This window comes from Lygodium microphyllum, chromosome 13, assembly GCF_053477565.2.
Source record: "Lygodium microphyllum isolate KBCC chromosome 13, Lygodium_microphyllum_v1.1.10, whole genome shotgun sequence".
NCBI classification, from domain to species: Eukaryota; Viridiplantae; Streptophyta; class Polypodiopsida; order Schizaeales; family Lygodiaceae; genus Lygodium; species Lygodium microphyllum.
The window spans coordinates 98914199-98935417 of NC_141147.1; the positions used below are offsets into that span (position 1 = coordinate 98914199).

General features: G+C 41.1%; 1 protein-coding gene across 4 annotated transcripts in view; it reads left to right on the forward strand.

Annotated features, from left to right (window-relative positions):
• ARP9 (actin-related protein 9) overlaps positions 1–21219 on the forward strand; it is a 173663-nt gene that overhangs the window by 6017 nt on the left and 146427 nt on the right. For 2 of the 4 annotated variants that reach the window (XM_087691493.1, XM_087691494.1), the window contains exons 4-11: positions 236–295; positions 478–540; positions 5285–5432; positions 19598–19746; positions 19849–19969; positions 20255–20319; positions 20462–20551; positions 20671–20721. In XM_087691493.1, the coding sequence (XP_087547619.1) occupies positions 236–295; positions 478–540; positions 5285–5432; positions 19598–19746; positions 19849–19969; positions 20255–20319; positions 20462–20551; positions 20671–20721 (747 nt within the window). The remainder of the gene's footprint in view (positions 1–235; positions 296–477; positions 541–5284; positions 5433–19597; positions 19747–19848; positions 19970–20254; positions 20320–20461; positions 20552–20670; positions 20722–21219) is intronic. The other 2 variants (XM_087691495.1, XM_087691496.1) reach the window with 2 other exon arrangements.

Consider the following 21219-nt stretch of genomic DNA (forward strand, 5'->3'; position numbering starts at 1 on the left):
TTCACTAGGATATGGATATAGCTGATAGCGTAATGTGTAAGGAGCTAGACTTGTGCAGAAGGTCACCCTTTTTGAGATCATCACTGCTAGGAGCCTTGTAAACGAGCTAAGCTTGTGCAGAAATGCACCTGTTGCTAGATTGGTTTTTCTTAGACTTATACTGATATCAGTTTTACAATGCAGGAGTAGCGTTTTGCCTTGTACTTATACTGATATCAGCTAACTTAACTTTCAGTTTAGCAGACATACTTTGACAACAGCAAGGAAGAATGAGAGAGAGGATGTGCTTCAGCTGGTGAAGTTCTACTCTGGTTCTTGTTGTTCTATCATACATGATTTGATTATTCAGACTAACCAGTACTTATTCAATACTCTTGTTTTGAAGCTTTGTTGACTATTCAACCTGATCCATTGTCTGGTCTGGTTTTCTTTTATCGAGGTAGTAATCATTTTTATAAACCATTTTACTTCTTACAGATTGAAAGGCAGTTAAGAGTCCCACCTGTTTCAAAGGAAGAAGGAAGAAGCTGGCAAAGAAAGGTGGCCATACTTTCTAGAAATATTGATCAAGTTTCAACTGGATGTTATTGTGGTTGGTTGTTGCATTTTTATTATTGCGTCTGGTCCTATTACTGAAGATTGTTAAGGTGCTGACCCTTTGCATAACACTCACAATTATTATATAAAGTAGAAATATATTGGTGTTTGTAATGTTGCCTCTCTTCGTGCTATGTGGCTTTGTGCATTTTGTGAGAGTGCACAAGGGAAGAGGAACATGAACATGGAGAGAAAAGGAGAAGAGAGAAGACAAAGAAAAATCTGCACTGAGCAAAGAAAGAATGCTGAATACAATGACGGAGACTGATCAGTCCCTGCACGCTGCCCAAAGCATCAGAGAGGGCACCAGATCAGGCTAGAAAATGATGACAGCACTGGAGACTATGATGGAGACAGAGTGTGCAGCCAGCAGCCCTTGCAAATGCCGAATAAGAATGGCCAAGTCGGAGTGTGCACCTACAACAAGAGGAAGAGAAATGATATGCCCCAAAGTGGTCACTAACTATAAATAGCCAAAAGTGGCTAAAACTGGTGGATTAGCAGCTGCATAATAAAATAATGCAGTTGGCATGGTCAAAATTGGCCGACCAGCTGATACAAGAGACAAAAATGCTGATGTGGCAGCTGCTGGGCAAAATCACAGCAGTCTGGGGCTGATCGCAGCCAGGACAGGGTGCTTGAACATTGCACACCGGCTGAACACTGGCTAAAAACACACAGTGTGAACACTCTTGACACTCAGAAGCAAAAATGCATGCTCTAAATGGAGCTGCCTGTGCTGTGAAAGCACGTGATATACATGTCAGAGCTCCTAATATCCTTGTCTGACTTAGAATGTCAGCAACAATGATGAGACCCTCAGATGGACGAAGATCTTGTAGCAAATCTCCTCGTGGAGTCATATGACTTGAGGCACCACTGTCAATAAGCCAAGTCCTCTCGGAAGAAGAAGCACCATTGTCAATAAGCCAAGGCCTCTATGAAGATGAGGCATCAACTGAAGAAGGCTCCTCCAACACGTGGATATGAAGGAACATGGACTCGTGGGAAACAGTTGGTGTGGAGGTAGAGGAAGGCTCAGATGATTTAGCTGCATCCTTCGCTCCTAGCTGAAGGTAAGGGTACCTTTTCCAACATTTCTCCTCAGGATGCATCCCCTCCCCACAGTGTGGCTATCTAGGCTTCTCTGAATCTATGCCAGAACTTGAAGAACTCTTGCGTTTTTTCTTCTTGTGCTTGGCCTTTGATTTCTCTTTCTTCTTCTTCCCCTCTCCCATACTGGTTGTGAAAGTCTTCGTGGAGCTAGATGCATTGGCTCCTACCTCTTTGAGATGCTCGTCATGCTCTAAGACAAGCAAGGTTAGCTCCTCCCATAGAAGAGTTTCTGAGGTTCTTGATGTAAGAAGGCTAGTGTAGAAGATATCGTACATCATTGCCATATCCTCTGAAGATATCATCTTGCCAAGGGATGCAAGCCCATCCCTTGTATCCTCCAACTTGTTGATGCGATCCTTCATGGAAGGAGAGGAGAGTCATTAATACTAAGCATCTGAAGTTTCTTCTCCAAGGTGATCTAGTTGAAAAATGCCTTCTAATAATACACATAAGCAAGTTTTGTCCATACTTCCACTGTTGTCTACAACATGCGTACATGCACTAGGACAGAATCTTGTGGGCTTATGAAGAGGAAGGATTGGGCTTTAGAGTTGAGCTGATCCAATAGGGTTGCATGATTCATTGTTGATTTTGGATCCCCCACAGGACATGGAATAGGGTGGGTAACAAACTCCCAAAGATCAAAGGTGTCAAGAATACACTCCACCTTGCAAGACCAAATCAAATAATTTGATTCATCCAGCCAGTCTTCTTTGGGCAAAGAAGGAAGAATGAGCATCCCAATGAAAAGATCGTAGGTGAGAAGAGGAGTAGTGATGCAATTGAATCAATTCCCATGGATGGATAGCAAGCAGGCTAGAGTAATTATAAGAAGAGGAGGAAGAAAATAAGACAAGATGAGAAAGGAAGAGGAGAAAGAGGTTGTTGTATATGAGCTTGGACAAATAGAACGGAGGCTGATTTTTGAGCTAAATTCTTGGAGTAGTGGCAGAAGTTGGAACATGCAAGTACTTGGTTGAGTTGAGGTCTCTTCCTTGTAGAGCTTCTACACTCTTTATGTATGGTTGAGGTAGTTGTGCCTCCTTATTACTTCAAATTTGTAATTCATTAGTTTGATAAAATATTACTCTCTTATTTGTTAACTATCATACTCAAGGTCTTTTTTGTTGCCCTCTCGTTTTTCATGTGTATGCATTGATGCTGCCATCATAGGCACCCTAGGACCAGCAGGACGGGCCTGATAGGAGACATGAAGAGGGGGGCGGGGTGATCTATGTGACTTGGCAAGAAAGAGTTCCCATGTATAACGGGACTGAGACCTCCGATCTTTGTGATGATCACACCATCTCTCAAAGGGAGTATGAATAGACTCCTCATTTGAGTCATCAAGCCTTGTGAATTGGTGATATTCCATATCTCTAGAGTTGCAAACACACAAAATCTACTACCTTTAGCTGTAGAAGAGCTCGAATGGAGATGATAATCAGCTACGCTTGCAAGAAAACAATTGTAGATGTCTTGCCTTTGTTGAAAGCACTTGTAAAATGCAAAAAATCAGTGTTTTCTGTAGCAAACAGCAGGCTGAAAATTTGCGTTTTCAGCAGTAGGGTGGTCTTCTGTGAAGGAAACCTCCATGTTCTCACTTAGGCTTTGATATCATGTGAGAGTATGCAACGGAAGAGGAACATGAACACAGAGAGAAAAGGAGAAGAGAGAAGACAGCAAGAATGAAAGAGAAATCTGGACTGAACAAAGAAGAATGTTGAATACAATGATGGACTGATCAGTCCTTGCACATGGCCCAAAGTGTTAGTGAGGGCACTGGATCAAGCTGGAAAATGATGACAACATTGGAGATGGTGACGGAGTGTGCAGCCAGCAGTCATCACACAAATGCCCAAGAAGAATGGCCAAGTTGGAGTGTGCACCTGCAAGAGGAAGAAGAGAAATGATCTGCCCTAAAGTGGCCACTAGCTATAAGTAGCCAAAAGTGGCTGAAAGTGGCTGAAACTGGCTGACCGGTAGCTGCATAATGAAATAATGCAGTCGGCCTGGTCAAAACTGGCTGAGTAACCCACATAGGGGATGAAAATGCCGACGTGGCAGCTGCTGGGCAAAATCGCAGCAGTCTGGGGCTGATTGCAGCTAACACAGGGTGCTTGATCACTGCATAGGTTGAATACTAGCTAAACACTCAGTGTGAACACTCTTGACATATAGAAATAGAAATACATCTCTAAATAGAGCTTTCTCTACTGTCAAAGCACATAATAGATATGTTAGAGCTCCTAGTATCCCCGTTTGACTCAAACTGAGGTTCACAGGTAGGAGATGACAGTGCATGACAAACATGATTGCTAACACATTGCACTTCAGAGTCAATAAGATTGCCAATTTTTTGTAGTAAAAACAGCATTAAGGATGGCACAAGAAACACAACAGGTGAGCTCCTAGATTAAAGCTACTTCATCTGACCTGCTTGTTACTGGATTGCTGGCTTCGAACTTCCTATGACCTGGTCCATCCCTTGCTGCCATTGCGCTTGCATGTTCAGCAAACTGAATCCTGCTTAAGCTGCTCACAGACTGAGCAGAATCAGTCCCTTGGCTGTACTTTAAACCCATATTTATTTGGTATAACCTTGGGCAGAGTGGGCCCTCTTGGAAGGTTGTCACACACTAAGACATGGAATAGATATAGTCTTCCTCTCTGATTCTAGAATTGAGAATGGTCAACAGATATTGCATCCTTTTCTTATGTCCAAGTGTCAACAAAAGAGGCAAAGACATGAAATCTAGAACAATCAAGCTTCACCTCTTCTCAGGGGAAAAAGGATCATAGACTAGAATCCAGTCATCATACCCTGTAAATTGCCAATGCATTGTTGCATAAGATCACATTGACAATTCATGGACTTTGGTGAATCTGGCAATTCTCTACCTAAAACTGTGTCCTGATGCAAAGACCAAGGAATTTCCCTGTACTCTTAAGCATGTGTTAATTGAGATATGCAAAGTTAAGAGTTTTTTGGTGATCTCATAGATGATTTCCAGCCGTACTGTAAATCAAGATCCATGTTCTTTTTGGAAAAGGTACAGTTTCAAAGGATGTATCTGTGGCATCTGTCATTATTGCCCTATTTATGGAAATAGCTGCACCTGTCAAAGTTTATAATGCACCTGCAGACAGTGTGGAGGTTTCTGACTAGTATGTTACATGTACCCAAAGGCATCAGAGAATCAACAAGGCTCATCTCCATTGAACTGGTTTAAATATCCTCCTTCACTTACTGCACATATTAGAGTCTGTTTTGTGTACTATTATACAGAATGCTGCAGAGCACATTATCTTGTTACCATTTAGAAATGGATACCTTGCTATTACATATTCTGCGGTGCCTTATTTAGTCATGTAGGTTTTTCAAACAGCATTTCTTGCTGTCTGGCATTTGCTTTTAAAGTGGGTGCACAATTTGTTAAACTTTGCATTTATCCTTCTCAACTTGTAAATTGAAGCTAGATGAGGGTGAATTTGTGCTTGTGATGGTATGTAATTAAAGCTGCACAGCCCGTGATCATTGCAAGTTCTTCTATTTTCTTCCATTGAGCAGGCAGACTCTTTTGAAAATGCCAGGCTAGAACCGGAGACTGAATTCACTTGGACACACGTGGAAGTTGAGAAGGCTCCAAAAGCAACAAGTATTGGGACAAGAGAAGGATTTGAAGTCCATGGCCCAACCGGATACGATGCTTCTATAGGTATGCTTCAACCTTTAAAATTTGGCTTATCATTAGCAAAGATGATAGTATATTAGTTTATGAAGATCCATAGTTTCAATGTACTCTAGTAGTTTGATAGGTTTTTTGTAGTTGAACTTTAATGTATTGGACTGTTTTTTGCAACCTTGATCTTTCTTTTCAAACATTTTTCTCATAAATATCGTTGAATTAAATAATATATAGATGTACAAGTGGCCACATGAAAGTCATATTCATAGCTAATGAAAATCAAAAAGACCACACAGTGTCTAGCAAAACGTGGACATTAAAAGAATCATGGACCATCTATGACAAAAAGTGTGCAGAATAACCTTAAGCCATGAGCACATCATGGCCAACACCACCTGCCCATATCCATGAATTGCAGATGCTAAGTTGAAGATCAAGCACCTCTAGTGCGCTATATTGTGAAAGCCCAATTCAACACAAGGAATGAAACAAATAAAAAAGAGATGCAATATTTACACATAGTGTAGAAGACATAATGGCTACAAACAATCTTGTGTTACTGTATCATGAAGCTAGTAGGAGGCCTCCAATGACAACTCTTTAGAAATGAGATCTTGGCCTTCCATAATTACATCAACTATCATGTTATTTTCTAGGGCTATCACTATATGACCACACCTTATGTAATATACCCGCCTTTCTACTTTAGATGTTTGTTATGTTCCAACACTTATCTTAGCAAAAACTATCAAGAATGTTGCAAGTTTAGTTGCATATGAGCAAGTTTTGTTACATTTGCAAGTAAAAATGTAATAATATAGTGCTTGAAAATAATATTTTCGGGAGCCTAGAGTGGAAAAACCAAGTAAATATCTTACTTAAAGGCAAATCCAAGCCTCATTATTGGCTGAAACCAACTTTCATGCATAAAGCATTGGCTGCACAAATGTTTTAAACAAAATGAAAATGTTTGCAAGTCTCTATTTCAAGTTAATGCTCCCCTATAGAAAATTAAGCTACTTAGTGTTGTGGGTGCAAGCTAGGTGGTGATTGGAGCCCCTCCTAATGTGCAGTGTCCCTCGGAGGAGCGGAAGGGTTGAGTATTTGGTTTGAGGAGGGAAATCATCTAGCATAATGCCTTGCTGTGGCTATGTAGACAACGGATGATAGCAACATCCATCATGTGGATGCCTGTGACACGTCCCATGACACTTGGGACAAATTGGATATCTTATTTGGTGCACAGTCAAAGTCGTCTAAGTATGGTCTATTTATTGAAATTTTCCAACTTGATATGAAGCCTCATACATCCCTGGCATCCCATCTGAACTACATGGAAAGCGTGCTTACTCAACTTGCAAGGATAAAGCTAAAAATGGATGAAGATGTTTGTATTGGTGTGAAGAACTGCTTGGGCATTATTGATTGCTAAGAGACTTTCTTTAAGGAACTCATACTAAGCATGAAATAGAGAACCACATATATTAAATACACAATGGGGTACTAATTAGAGAACTAAAGTATGCCAAGGGAGTATGTTAGAATTGGTCAATTCTAGGCAGTGCCCAATGTTTTAGTGTGTGGTGTGGACACAACTAATTTAATAAGTTGTGTCACTACTTCTAGAGTTATTTTAACTCTAGTTGAGTTAGGGATAGATCTAACTTACTTTCGACCATGTAGAGATGGGTGATGATTCATGCCACCCAATCTCACACATTGAAAAAGTTTTGTTGTCTTTGTACGATGGTTAAACAAAATGTTTGTCAAATGTATTGCATATACCTTCCATCACAAAGAATTTAGTGTGTGTTGGTAGAGCAAGGGAAGTAGGTCAAATTTAATGCAAAGGGCTAATTTGTGGAGGACTTGATTGAAAAGTACAAGTTAGTTATAGAAGGAAGTAGTTTTGGTTGCATGTTAAGCTAAGATGCTTGAATTCTTGCCATAAATGCTACTATGTATATTCAACGCAAAGGTGTGGTTGTTGACATTGGTGTAATATTTTCACATAATTAAAAGTTAGTTGGTTAGTTCGAAAGTTAGTTAGTCAATTAATAAGTTAGTAAGGTTACTAACTAAAGACTAAGGTAAAAACTAACAAACATTAATAACTAACAAATTTTATTTAAATAAAAATATTTATTAAAAAAAATCGAGAGTCGTAAATCGGATATTTTTTCTCGGATTAACAAGGACCATAGCCACCCTTAACGGAAGTTACAACGTGAATGTGAGTTATGAGCCATATTAATCACTAGTGTTAATATGTATAGTATGGATGGTCCAAAAATATTAGATTTTGGGCAAAACTAGCATATTCTAGATATTTTAGATATTATCCTAAAAAGATATGGAGATTTCTAGAATTGGATGTTATTTAAAAGAAAAGACAAGTGATGTTTTAGTTAGTTTTGGAGATTTTATAAAAATGAAAAAATAAAGAGAGTGATTGGTAAAATCGCGCGTGCCGCAATTGTAGTCTACAGGTAGTGAACAACACTTCAAACAGGGAGAGAAAGAAGGAGTGATCTGAAAGCTTTCTAACCAAGTGTCTTGAAGTGTCTTGGGGTTTTACCCCCCTTTTGGAGCCAATGGAACCATCAGATATATGATCTGAGCATCAAATCACTGATTCTTTCAAGAGTCTCTCCACCAAGAACTCTTGTTCTGAGCCACATTCCCTTTTTTCAAATTCATTATAAATATGAGATATGGGGAGGCGCAAGGAGGCAGAAGGAGATCCACAGAGAGAGAGAGAGAGAGAGAGAGAGAGAGAGAGAGAGAGAGAGAATTTTACGAAAAAAAGAGAGAGAGAGAGAAGGTTCTTCCTCCCTTTTTCCCCCTCCTTAGAGGATGGCCACACACATTCTCTCTTTTCCTTTTCCTCGAGATCATCCCCTAATCCGCAAGTTTTTTTTTCCTCAATTTCCCTCCTCGAGCAAGTGACCACTAAAGTCTTGTGCGAGTCGTGTTTAAAAGAGAAGAGGATCATGACCCCCAAGTGGAAAATGTCACGTGTAGATGGCAATCCCTCGACAAGCAACGGAGTCTCGGGCGAGGGCATTACTACCAATCCAATTGTGGTTCCGGTCGTCGTAAGTAATGTATTTCTAAATTGATAGATGCTTGCTTTGATTCTCGCATGAGATACATTAGGCCCATACTATGATGTACGAAAATAGGTCATGGGAAGGGATAGGCCTCTTATCACATATTCGAAAGATGGAGTTCGCAAAGTACATGTATTAAGGGAAGTTAATGGCACTTAGTTGCTTATGGCTTATTAATTGATAGAGCAATTGATCAGGGGTTATGAATAGCATAATCGTAAAAAGAATAACATTAAGAATTGTGCATGTAAGTATTAAGTAAATTTTGCATAGAATTGTACTTTGATCCCAAGGGGGAGAGCAAATATGTGATGGAATTACTATAGCATCTATTCTTGTATTGTTTGGGAAAAATACAATTAGTTTCGTTGGTTGATTAAACAACACCCCAAATGTTTTTTTTACAATCAAGTGATTGTTGCATTATGATTTTGATAAATATTTAAAGTGCTTGTATTTGATAGTAAAAGCATGGCAAAGGTCAGTAAATGACAAGTCACCATGGGGAATAAAGGAATGTTTTCCTAGAAGATGATATTAGGACTGATTGCCTTGATTATGCTTGATTCTTAGTTGGATTAATTAAGGAAGGATATTTTGCACGGGTGGATCATCTCTAAGATCGCACCGCGGATTACCTCGAGAGGGCATTGCTCAATTTACGGGCCGAAGGTCGAGTGGTGAAAAGGCCAACCACGGAAGCTGTGTGTCACTTTTAGGTTGCTTGGAGTCAGTGGAGCTTTGGACACCCCTTACCTAGACCGGAACGGAATTGTAGACTACCGTGAGCCCAACGTCTAGGGCGCTATAAGATCCTATTCTAGATAAAGGATAGAAATTATGGTGCCATGTGATTTGGACCAGGTACTTCTGTTGGACAGAAGGAATACATAATTTCTCTTATATGGACAGGAGACAAAGATTAACTTGAAGATAAATTAAGGAAATTGCTTGTCAAAAGGTCTGCTTGCTCTGTTTTCGTGTTTGTGCTGTAAGTTACGCGAAGGAACCCTGTTTCCTAAAAGGTTTAATTAATGAAGCTGACTTTAAGTGTCGCACATAAATGTGGTAGGACCTAATTAAAAAACTAAAGCTATCAAGGGAAGCAGGTGGGCGGAACCCCGACAGGTCCGTTCTACGGAAGGGTGGTCTTGGAGAGTTGGGAGGCTTCTCACAAAGTTTTACCGATGTTTGACCTTTAGGTATTGTTAGGTTAGAACCCGATTCAGCCGTTTTAGGGGACCGGAATGGGACTACGCCCTATGCGCAGAGAGGTTGAGCGGCGTATCCCTCTTGTTTCCCATTCTCTTTGAACCAAGTGCGATATGGATCTGCTTCAGTTTGGGTATCTCTGCGTAGAGTAGGATGTCTAGAATCCGATGCTAGGATGCTGTCAAGAGGCCTTGTCTACTAGGAACCCAAATTTCAGGTCGATCCTAGTGGGTTCGGCCGTGGACGTTCCGTTGCGAGGCGGACTCGGGAAACCCTAGGTGATAAATCCCGTGACATTTCATGGGAGTGTGGAGCGGCGTCGCTTAGACTCGTCTCTCAATGGACCGCTAAAAACGTGCCTGGACAACCGATAGGCGGGCATGTTACAATTGAAATATGAACTCAATTACTTACAAGGCCTTTTGGAGTCCATATTTCCCATTATTGAGTTCATTTTACCTCTTCTTCATGCAAAGAAGAGGCAGATTGAGGAGATAGTTAACAACTTGCAAGTATATGATAATGCAATAGATGTTCTAGCGGGCATCTCTCCATGCAATGACTAGAGAGCATCTAGTTTGTTCACAAAAAGGAAACACTCTTTAAGTGGTCGATTAGACATTACTTATCATGATACTACTCTTATAGGATGATAGATAGGGAATAGATATGGAGTGCATTTGACTGCAAATAGTTTCTTTTCAAATTTCACTTGATACTTGAGACATGGACTTGCTGCACATTAATTTATCTCATAGGCCAGTTCAGTTTCTAGTACCTTGTAACGCTTGCCAAGTTAAATAATATTTAACTATTTAGATGTATAAGAGACCATCTAGCCAACATGCAAAAGCCATGCTCACCATTATAAAAAACAAGATAAAAAGGTAACATGTATTCTTTCTTCCTTTCTTTGTGTGTCTCTTTGTCTCTCTCCATCACGCATTAATATTTGCTAGATGCCAAATATCGACAAACATGTCTCAAAGGTTCCTTATATATTATTCTTGGTCTTAATGAGATCCATTTAGGGATAGAGATGCATATCTTCTTATTTCACTATAGGGCTAGCTTTACGAGGTGGTGTGAGATGAGTAGGATCAGGTTGGACCAACAGGTTCACCCTACTATCTTTCTTGATAGACTTTTGGACTCTTGGAGTAGATTCAAGGAGACCTTGAGTGTGGTAGCATGTGGGAGATTTGGTACATTTGAGAAGATTTAGAGACATTGTTTGTGGGACTGCCCCAGAGGGTAGGGGTTTTGGAGGAGCACTCATATTTGAACAAAGTTCATCATACCTTCAAAGCTGGATGGAAGAGATCACAAGAAGTATTAAAAAGGAGTCGGGGCAAGAGGCCTTTCTCACAACACATTTGACATAGGCGCCTCGGTTATTTCGCCAGCCCTTTTATTAGGCAATCTCACTTGGGAGTGATCAACTTGGGAGGTGTGTTACCTATGCTTATGCTTGCTTGTATCATTTTAGATTTTGTATCTTTTAATCTTGATGGCTATCATTGAGGGGATTCTTAGTTTAATTCTTTTTTGGAGAAGGAAAAAATTCATGATAGATTTTGCTTATCATGCTGTAACTAAAATTTCATGTAAGAAAATAATGGAGGATTTTGATAATTCCATTTGATCCTCACATCCCACTAAGGTGATTGGAGGATTGGTTTTCTAAAGGGCATCATCAGGAACTCAGAAGTGTCTAGATGGACTTTGAAACGCTCTCTTGTGGATGTCTACGATGTGGTTTCACACTTTGTAAAGATTGATTTTAGATCTCTTTTCATTTTTGGTAATCATGCATTTTGATACTGTGGAGAGGAGGAAGAAGTGAGAAATTTGTCTTGAGGCTTAAACTAGTTATTCACACATGAGTGCGGATTGTTCCTCATGCATTTGGAGCAGAGGTGTGAACAATGCTATCCATTTAAGGTCTTTGAGACCAAAGGTGGAAATGGTAGAGGGTTGAGTTATAGCATGGGTGGTGAGCGACTTGTTTGCCTTTGGTTCCTCATAAAATGCAACCAATTGTCTCTAGCTTCTTTGGTACTTGTATTCAAGTAAGATGTTTGCTTGCTTGTTGCGTAGTGTACATTAGTACATGAATCTATCATGAAATGTCTATGCATCCTTGAAAAGGAATTCAAACATTTCATACCTCTCACTAAGGAAATATTGCAACACAACAAACTTAAGACTCGTTTTAACGTGTTGAATTTCACCACTTGGTTGAACTTCATGCAATAAGTGCTTGAATTTCAGGGACTTTCAGATCTTTGTCATTTGTCTAGAGCCAATGTTAGACCCTTGATTAGCTCACTCTAATCACGTCCATCAATACAAAGCCCGCAATGCTATTGTCAATGTTGAGTTAATGCAAGGGTTGCTTCTTGTGTTCCACTCTTAGTTACAATATTTTCCTCTCGCATTTGAGCATTGGAATCATCTCATTGGCCACTATGCAGCAAGAGATTGCACTTGACATATCTATCGTTTTTTGAGCTTCAAGAGTTTTCCATTAAGGAAGGGGATTATTTGAAAGTCAAGTTAGCCAAATATCGATGGTTACTTACAAAGTTTGCCACTACTAGCTCCCTGATGTCAAACAATGATCAAGTCAAGTTCTTATCGAATAAACTGCTCAACAAATACTTCAATTTTATCCAGCACATTATCTCGCTAACTAGATTGCCAACCTTTTACGAGTTTAAGTGCGAGTTCCTGTGTTATGCAAGGCTGCATGACCAAGTCTATCAGAATTCCTCTATACATACTTATTCCGAAAGGGGGCTGGTTGCATATTCTTTGCAAGCTAAAACTGGCAATGGAAAGAACTTGCAAGATGCGAAGGCAAGCCAAACCAAGTGTGACTCCCCTTCTTCATATGGAACCGAAGAAACAAAACCCATTTGGTAACAACTCTCTTAAAAAAATAGGTTTTGCACACACTGACAGAGATCAGGCCATGTCAATGAGGAGTATTGTACCAAAGCCCAAGGTCTTCCACCTTGAAAACCATAGGAGACCGTTGCAACTGCCTTCACTTTGGCTGGCCTATCCAACGGGGCTACACCTCTCACTGCTGCCCCATCTGCTCCTTTGATCCCTAGAACTACTAGACATGTGGCAGGCGGACAGCCTCCAGAGATAGTCTCTTTCACTCACCTATGTATTTCCAAGTTCCAAGATCCCTCTTGATAGCTAGCAATCAATTATCTAGACAATTCGGAGCTCACAAAGACCAAGCATGCACTTAGGCATAGTCCTATGGTAGCATTTCCTTCATGCATGGTGAGCCATTGGCTCTTGTACATTAAGATGTTTGTGGTCCCATGCCTAGTAAGTCATTAGGTGGTGTGAACTATTTTGTGACATTCATTGGCGACTATTTGCATAAGGTCTAAGCCTATCCCATAAAGCAGAAGTTGGAAGTGTTGCCTACATTTCATCACTTTCTTGCTATGGTTGAGAATGAGCACTTCATTTATGCAGTGAACATTTTGGCTCCTCTCCTTGCTTTTAGGTTCAACATGTCTCTAGTGGAGGGCTTTCCAGACTAGTGGACCATGCATATCATTGTCCCTATAATTAAGTCTAGAGATTCCCTAGATCGTGGTAATTGCAGGACCATCATGGTGGGCCTTACATTGGCTAAGATATATGGGGCAATGATGGAGGTAGAGCTCAATGCATATGGAGAGAGAGGAAGATTTAGGGCAATGGGAGAGGTTGGATCGAGTTGGGGATTCTCTACACTTGACTACATCTTCACCCTAAGGGGCATGGTTGAGCAAGCAAAAGTGAGGAGGAAGAGACTATATTGGTGCTTTGTGGATTTCTGCAAAGCCTTTGATATAATTCCACGAGATAGACTACTACAGAGGCTATAGGCATAGGGGATCCCATTGGACATGATTTGGGGCATCTATGCATTGTATGAGAGGGTGACAGACTGGGTAAGATGCCCAAGAGGACTTTCCAACGCGGTCTCTAGCACCATTGAAATGAAGCATGGATGTCCCCTCTCCCTTACACTCCTTGGACTCTATATCGATGAGATAGAAGGCCACATCAGATGAAGAGGAGGTGTTGGGGTGGAGATGGTAGGTATATTAGCCTCTATTATGTTTATATTGATGATATTGTTTTGGTCTCCGAGTTACAAGGGTGCCTATAGCGACATCTTTGTGCTCTTCATAACCTTTGCACTCAGCATGGATTGATAGTTAATCTTTGGGAAAACCAAGATCTTGATCTTCCACACATCAACTTTAGTGAGGAGGAGTTTAGTCTTCACCCTAGGAGCAGGATAGGTGGAGATTGTGGACTCATATGTCTACTTAGGGGTTTCACATTCATGTTCTTGATGACCTCAACCCATCTTTGTTGTGTGGCCGCAAGCTTGACATCCATCACTTTGTTGATTTCGTCTTTAATGGTGGGGATGGTGTCTTCTTGAATCTCCCTTTCTTCTCGGTCAATATTCTTCAATGTTTCAATCTATTCTTTTCGTTGCTGGGTTCCATCATGACAACTGCTTTTTCATTCCTTCACTCTTGTGCTTCACTAACCATGTGATTAAAAATGCATCCACATGTTAAGTGAGGTTTCAAAAGTACATGTCCTCATGAAACATCCTCTTTGATGCGTAAACGGGCTGCCATATCAAGAGAGATGAAATTTTATTGTGCCCCTGGATCAAGAAAAATCAATGGTTGCTGATCTCTAATTTTGCCCCATGTCCTACAAAGTTCAATACTATCATCGTTTTGCTGATTTGCCACTATATCAAACACTAAACCAGTAGTGGTTTTGTCTTTCTTTTCCCTATCATCATCTTTTTCAGCTTGCTGCGTATTAGGACAGCTCCTTGCCATGTGCCTTTCTTGTTCACAAATAAAACATTTATTTGCAGCCATCAATTCCTTATGTCGTGCTACTGGTCTCGAATAGGCTAGGAGTGAAGGACCCTTTGAGGCCTTGAAAGAAGTAGTGATGGCACGACCAATGTAAGTGTGGAATAGACTTGACCTTTTGACCTATCTATTGAAATATGCTGCTAAGGATCTAAAGTCAAATGGGTTCACGGGGAGTGTTGCCTCCATGTGCATAGGTAAGCTGAATTAGATCTTGGGCACCATTTGGATAACCTTGGTTGGGGTGCGAGTAAGAGCTGTGTAAATGGAGTCCTTAAGGGTACAAATGGGGTGGTGATCTCCAACCAATTTGCCAGCAAGATATGATGCCTAGAGGGGCATCAGTCTTTCCTAAGGGCAAGCTCTATGTCCGTAGGAGAGTAAATCGGTGGGAAGGCATTGGCCGAGGGTGCCTTTTGGAGGGGGGGGGGGTGTCAGAAGTGGTGCAGCAATGGAAAGGTAACCATAAGCTATAATAAATTGCTGAAACACAAGACAAAAGAGAAAGGGAAAGAAAGAACACAATACAGATGAGAACTTAGATGTATGCTTGGGAAATGGAATCCATATACCAAGACATGAGACATTACAAATGCAATGTGAGTCACCGGTTGTGGAGGTACTGTCAGGTGATGAATGAATGAGGAGGAGGGAGCCCGAGAATATAAAGGCAAATTAAATGCCAAAAATATGACTGGTTGGCCAACATTAAATGCTGGCCAACTGGCTGCAAATAATGCCAAAACACAATAAATGTTGGCAAATAAAATGCCTAAAATATATTTGTGCCCAGCCTGATGTACCACATGTACAAACTCAACCATAAATTGACTAATTTGCTAATACCCTCTCTTAGATCATGGGTGATCTCGTACAATACAATATACAATGATAATGTCGCATCATAGTACATACAACAATGTCCACCAGAATAGAACCATGGATACCCAAGGAGTGGGTACGCAAGCCACCACCAAGGTGCCTCGGAGAGAACCTGATGTCGATGTCGATTGTATCAGCTCTTGAAGATAGAGAAGATCATAGCAGCTCTTAATGTTTGTTAACAATGTCTCTGAAATAGCACACGTGACAATCCTGTCACCAATGCTTCAGTGCATAAATGACCATGAATTCTCCTTCTTTGGCCAAATGGCCAAAGTGTCTCCTCATGTGAGCTCCAGACGAAAGCCACCTGCTCTCTGTCAAAGAACCAACCCATCATGAACATGGATGTCAATTCGAGCTCTAGGATTTGTACCTGCTAGACTTCGGTTGATGTGTCAAGGATGTCCCTCCTTGGATTTTGTGCATCTTTATAGAAATATAAACAGGCACATCTGCCCCATCTCACCACCCTCTCACAATTCCTCTCCGGCACTAGAGAGTCGTGAGGGATGATCTCATCACCACCATTAGAAAGCAGCTGAGGAAGGGACCACGAAGCCCTTCCCACGATTGGAAGAAGAAGATTCCTTCCATGCCTTGGACTTTGCCTTGGCCGAAGGAGGTGAGTTGGAATTTGAGGCAGATAATGACTCATCGGAGGAGTCCGCATCTCGCTTCGTCTTGTGCTCCTTTTTCTTCTTGGAAGCTGCTAACTCTTTGCAGTTCTTCCTTAAATGACCTTTCTTGCCACAGTGGTAACATTGGGCCTTTGACTTCTTTGTCTTCAAACCCCTCTTTGAAGCGGCAAGAGCCTCACCTGAACCTCCATAATGTGACAGAAGCCTCCCCTGTAGTCACAAAGTAGCCTCATGCTCAAGTAGCATTGAGGATATATGAAGAAAATTGATAGGAGTCATAGATGTCTGTGCCTGTAAAGCATTCGCCACTCCATCAAACTCCCGAGGAAGCTTGTAGAGTATCGTACCAACAAGATGTGCCTCTGATAGGGCAGACTGTATAGTGCGAAGCAAGTCCTCGAGTTGGGTAACACGAAGTAGGGATGATTGAATCGTATCTTTGGGTTCAAACTTCAGTTGCCGGAGTTGGCCATAGAGAGTAACGGCCCTCATGGTGGAAGGAGCCTCGTACATCAATTGCAACTTCGATCAAACATCTGAAGCTGTCCTACAGGAAGTGACCGTCGCTAGGACTTCTTTGGAAATACACCGAAGTAATGCCGAATAAGCACGGGTATCATCCGAATCCCATGTAAGCACTGCCTCCTCATGGTTGTCTTTATCAAAATTAGATGGAACAGGAAAAGGGTGTTGAGGTCCATAGCTCTGCCAACCACGTATCATAACCACTTTTGGATAAACCAAGCCTTCATCACCGCACTCCATGTGTAATAATCAGGGCCATGGAGCTTGTCATCAATGGATGTGTAGGGAGGAGCCATCTATAGAGGATTTAGAAAAGTAGTAGAGAAAAAAAGGGATTTGGAGAGGGAACACAGCCAAACCACGAGCACAGACTGCAAAAAGCAAGAGTTCACGTATAGTATAACCAAAAATCTAACCAAAATAAGACAAAAGCTACTGTAAAAAGTCAAGGAATCAGTCAAAAACTGCCAAAAAAAGCAAAAACGGCCTTATAATGCAAGCGCCCAGCCAGGAGGAGATGCAGAGTCATCAAAACGTAGGCTGAAATGGACACGCAGGCTGTACGGATGCTGACTACAGCAGAAAACGCAGGTAAAACAAGTCGCTTGGTTGGAGCAGCACTTGCCTGATCAGCAAGGGTGAAAACAGTCCTGAAATCAGCAAGAAAACACAGCAGGAACACAAATCTTGAAATCTGATACCATGTCAGAAGTGATGCAGCAATGAAAGGGTAAACATAAGCTGTAATAAATTGTTGAAACACAATACAAAAGAGAAAGGGAAAGAAAGAACACAATATAGATGAGAACTCAGATGTATGCTCGGGAAATGGAATCCATATATCAAGACATGAGACAATACAGATGTAATGTGAGTCACCGGCTATTGAGGTACTGGCACCTGTTCTATCTCTCCAAGAACTGTCAGGTGATGAATGAATGAGGAGGAGGGAGCCCAAGAATATTAAGGCCAAATAAATGCCAAAAATACGACTGGTCGGCCAGCATTAAATGCTGGCGGACTGGTTGCAAATAATGTCAAAACACAATAAATGTTGGCAAATAAAATGTCTAAAATATCTCTGTGCCCAGCCTGATGTACCGCATGTACAGACTCAACCATGAACTGACTAATCTGCTAGCAGGGGGGGGGGGGGGAACTGCATCGGAGTCCCCTGATGATGGTGGTGGATGCTGCAATCTCACAAGTCTTGCTTGCTCCTTGTGGCTGTGGTGCTGAAGCTTCTTGAGTATCTATGTGAGTCCCCTACTGTGGTGATTCTGACCTGGAAGATAGGAGCGGGGGGAAGAGAGGCACTTAGAGAAAGAAAGTGAAGGAAGGATGCTAGGGTGGAGCTAGTATCGGGACTTGCCCACTGCTTCCTTGTGTAGAGGACAAATATCCTTCTAGTATAACCAATCTATTGTCCCATGTGCTCTATATATATATATATAGTTTCCTTTCATGTTTTTTCTCCTTAAGCATGTGGGTGCTTATGTAGATAGAGAAAGAGAGAATCTTCAAAGGATTTTTTGCTAATAGGATCGTTACTTTTATTTTCTGCAGAAATACTGCAAGTCCAAATAGTCCCAATTATATGAATACAATGAAGAGCATTTACCTAAAAAAGTGAGGATGCAGAGATACAATGAATAGCATTGACCTTAAAAAGTCAGGATCCAGAAAATGGTCTGTTAGTAGTGCTGCTGCTATATGTAATTGTGAGGATTTGACACCGTCATTGAGACCTGAATTCACACAGGCCTCTGTGGCTCGAGGTACGGGTGCTGCAGGAGTTGATGAATCATGGCACCACCAATTAGTGGGATAAGTGTGTTGTACTTGAATAGATCCTGGAGTGAGTAGCCAGGCATCTGCCGCTACTGAGATTGTGGAAATCTGCAGTTTGAGTATTGATCGGTTGTGCAGCAGTGGAGGGCTGCAAAAACACAGCAATCATGTGATGATGGTGTGGCAGGCAGCAAAGCTGCATTTGACACCAGGCATAGCAGCATGACCTCTTGCAGAGCTAGATGCAGTAATCTGGACCATCTGGAAGGCAGCGTAGGCTGTGTTTGACTGCAGGGAAGGTCCAATCAGCAGCATTTGTTGATATGGCAGCAGGTGTGGCAGCTGTGGTAAGTTACAGGGGCAGGAGGGCCCATGCAGAGGCAACAGGCAGCAATGTCTAGACCTGGGTAGCTCATGACAGAGGTAGGTGTTGAAGGCTGGCGATGGTGAAGAAGGATCTAGTAACCAGAGTTTGGTAAATGTAGCACGGATATGGCTTGTCCCTTGGTTCCATCTTATTGGACTTTTTTTTGAGTCAGTTGTCCTTCCAAAACTTCTTGAGCTATAGTTTGCTTTATATTTAATTGGAATCTGTTTTTGGGGCTGTATAAGAGCAAGTAATTTTGCCGAACTTGAGGGTTAATTTTGACATAAATTTTCATAGCTTAAGAGTAGTGCATGATCGATAACAGCTGGGTGGGTGTAGCTAAATGTTTAACACAGTGAATAATACATCTTAGAGTTAAACTTCAACCTTGAGGCACTTTGACCTCATCCTCCTGAAAGGATGCAGATGCAGCATGAAGCTTGTGATTTGGAGACTTGTGACAAACTTTCTAGCTGTTAGGGTTTCATTCATGCTGAACTTGAGTATTTTGTTGCAAATGCCTTTAGTTTAGTTTCTCTATTGGTATTCTAATTTTTTTTTTCTTCTGAGGTGTTGTATTTGTCACATACAAGTTTAGAGCTAAGCTCTAGATTCAAAAATACAAATCTTCACTTTGATTCTGTCAATTTTCAGTTGCAGACGATATACTCCTAAATTTGCACTTGAAATTATATTTAAGCGATGATGAACTACGTTTTTAACCAATGTTACACAGCAGCAGATGGTACTCAAGAAACCAAGGACTTCCGGAAGTTTATTTGTGGTGATGAAGCATTAAGGATCCCTTCAACAAAGGGCTATTACTTAAGGAGACCAGTTTGCCGTGGTCGTCTTAATGCATCAGAACAATATTCCTTGCAGCAGGTTTGTGGCGAGGAGGAGACAGATTATTTAATTTCCTTTCTGAAGAGTTATTGGTTTCTTTAATGTTGACTAGGTTTGTGATGACATCTTTTTGTTGACTAGGTGTGTGATGACCTCTTTGTGATATGGGATTGGGCATTGAAGACTGAGTTGAAATTGAATACAGAAGATCGCAAGCGATTCTCTGTTGTTCTAGTTATTCCAGATACGTTGGATAGTAGAGGTGCACATCCATTCTGTGGCACTCTAATAACTTTCAGTATTGAACAGGGGATTAAATGTGCTATGGAGCATTGCACATTGTTATGCTTTTACACATTTCTAACTGAGTCTAATCCTTTTGGCATTGTAAGACTGAAAATCTTGAATACTCTCATTATGTATGATTGAGTGCTTCTGCTACTTCATATTTTGATTGCTTTTTGTCAAGCACTTCCTTGTACTAAAAAGGCAATCTGGGGAACATTAACTGATAGCCAATTTGTCCTCTGATACTCATCTGTCACAGAGATCAAGGAGTTGCTCACCATAGTTCTGAAAGATCTGCATTTCAGCTCTGCAGTTATTCATCAGGTGCCATAGACTCTTTTAAGCTGGTTGCCTTAAGAGCTGGGTTAGTAAGGAGTATGAGTGCTAAACTGTGGGCACATGATTGCTCCTGCTCTGTTTGACAAATTATTGAAACTTCTGGAACAATGTGAATCTCATGTGGCAGGAAAGTGTTGCTGTCACGTTTGGAAATGGAGTCTCATCAGGATGTGTCGTAAACATAGGTGCTCAAGTGACCATTGTTATCTGTGTAGAGGTAAAAACGTCACACACCATCAGTTAGGGCAACTGCAAGCTAGTCCTATCTTGGCTCTCCTAAAAAATCGGTTAGAGGAATTCCTGAGACGAGAATGACCTGTTTTGTTTTGGCCCCAGGATGGAGTTGCTTTGCCTCTGACAAGGGTGACACTTCCCTTTGGTGGAGAGGTAGGATTTCATGGTTGTTTTAAAACAGAAAGTCCATAATATGCTGTCTGTACTATTGCAAATAGATTTCGTCAAATAAATGTGTGAAGTTTGCTTCATGGTATCAAATATATTTTGGACAATATAGTGAAACCTATGACTATGTTTGGACTCTAGTCAACTATAAACAACATCCAAGCATGACTTAGCAGTGAATAGTGTGTCATGTCAAGAACGCCAAGTCTAAGGTGATGCTTAAATGCGTTTAGCATGTCTCCAATTGGGCCTGATAAGGTCCTCCAAAACTAAAGAGGGAGAGGTTGAAAGATAATTGAACAATAGGGCAAAGGGTCACGTTGCCTGAAACTAGCCTTCCTTCTTGCCAAGGGTGGTGATAAGTTGATTGAACTCAAATTGCAGCAAGCATTAGATACACAAATCTGGAAACACACTTTACCACTTAATATTGGACAGCCAACACCCGATTGGCCCCACCAACTAGTGTCCCTTGTGGTATTT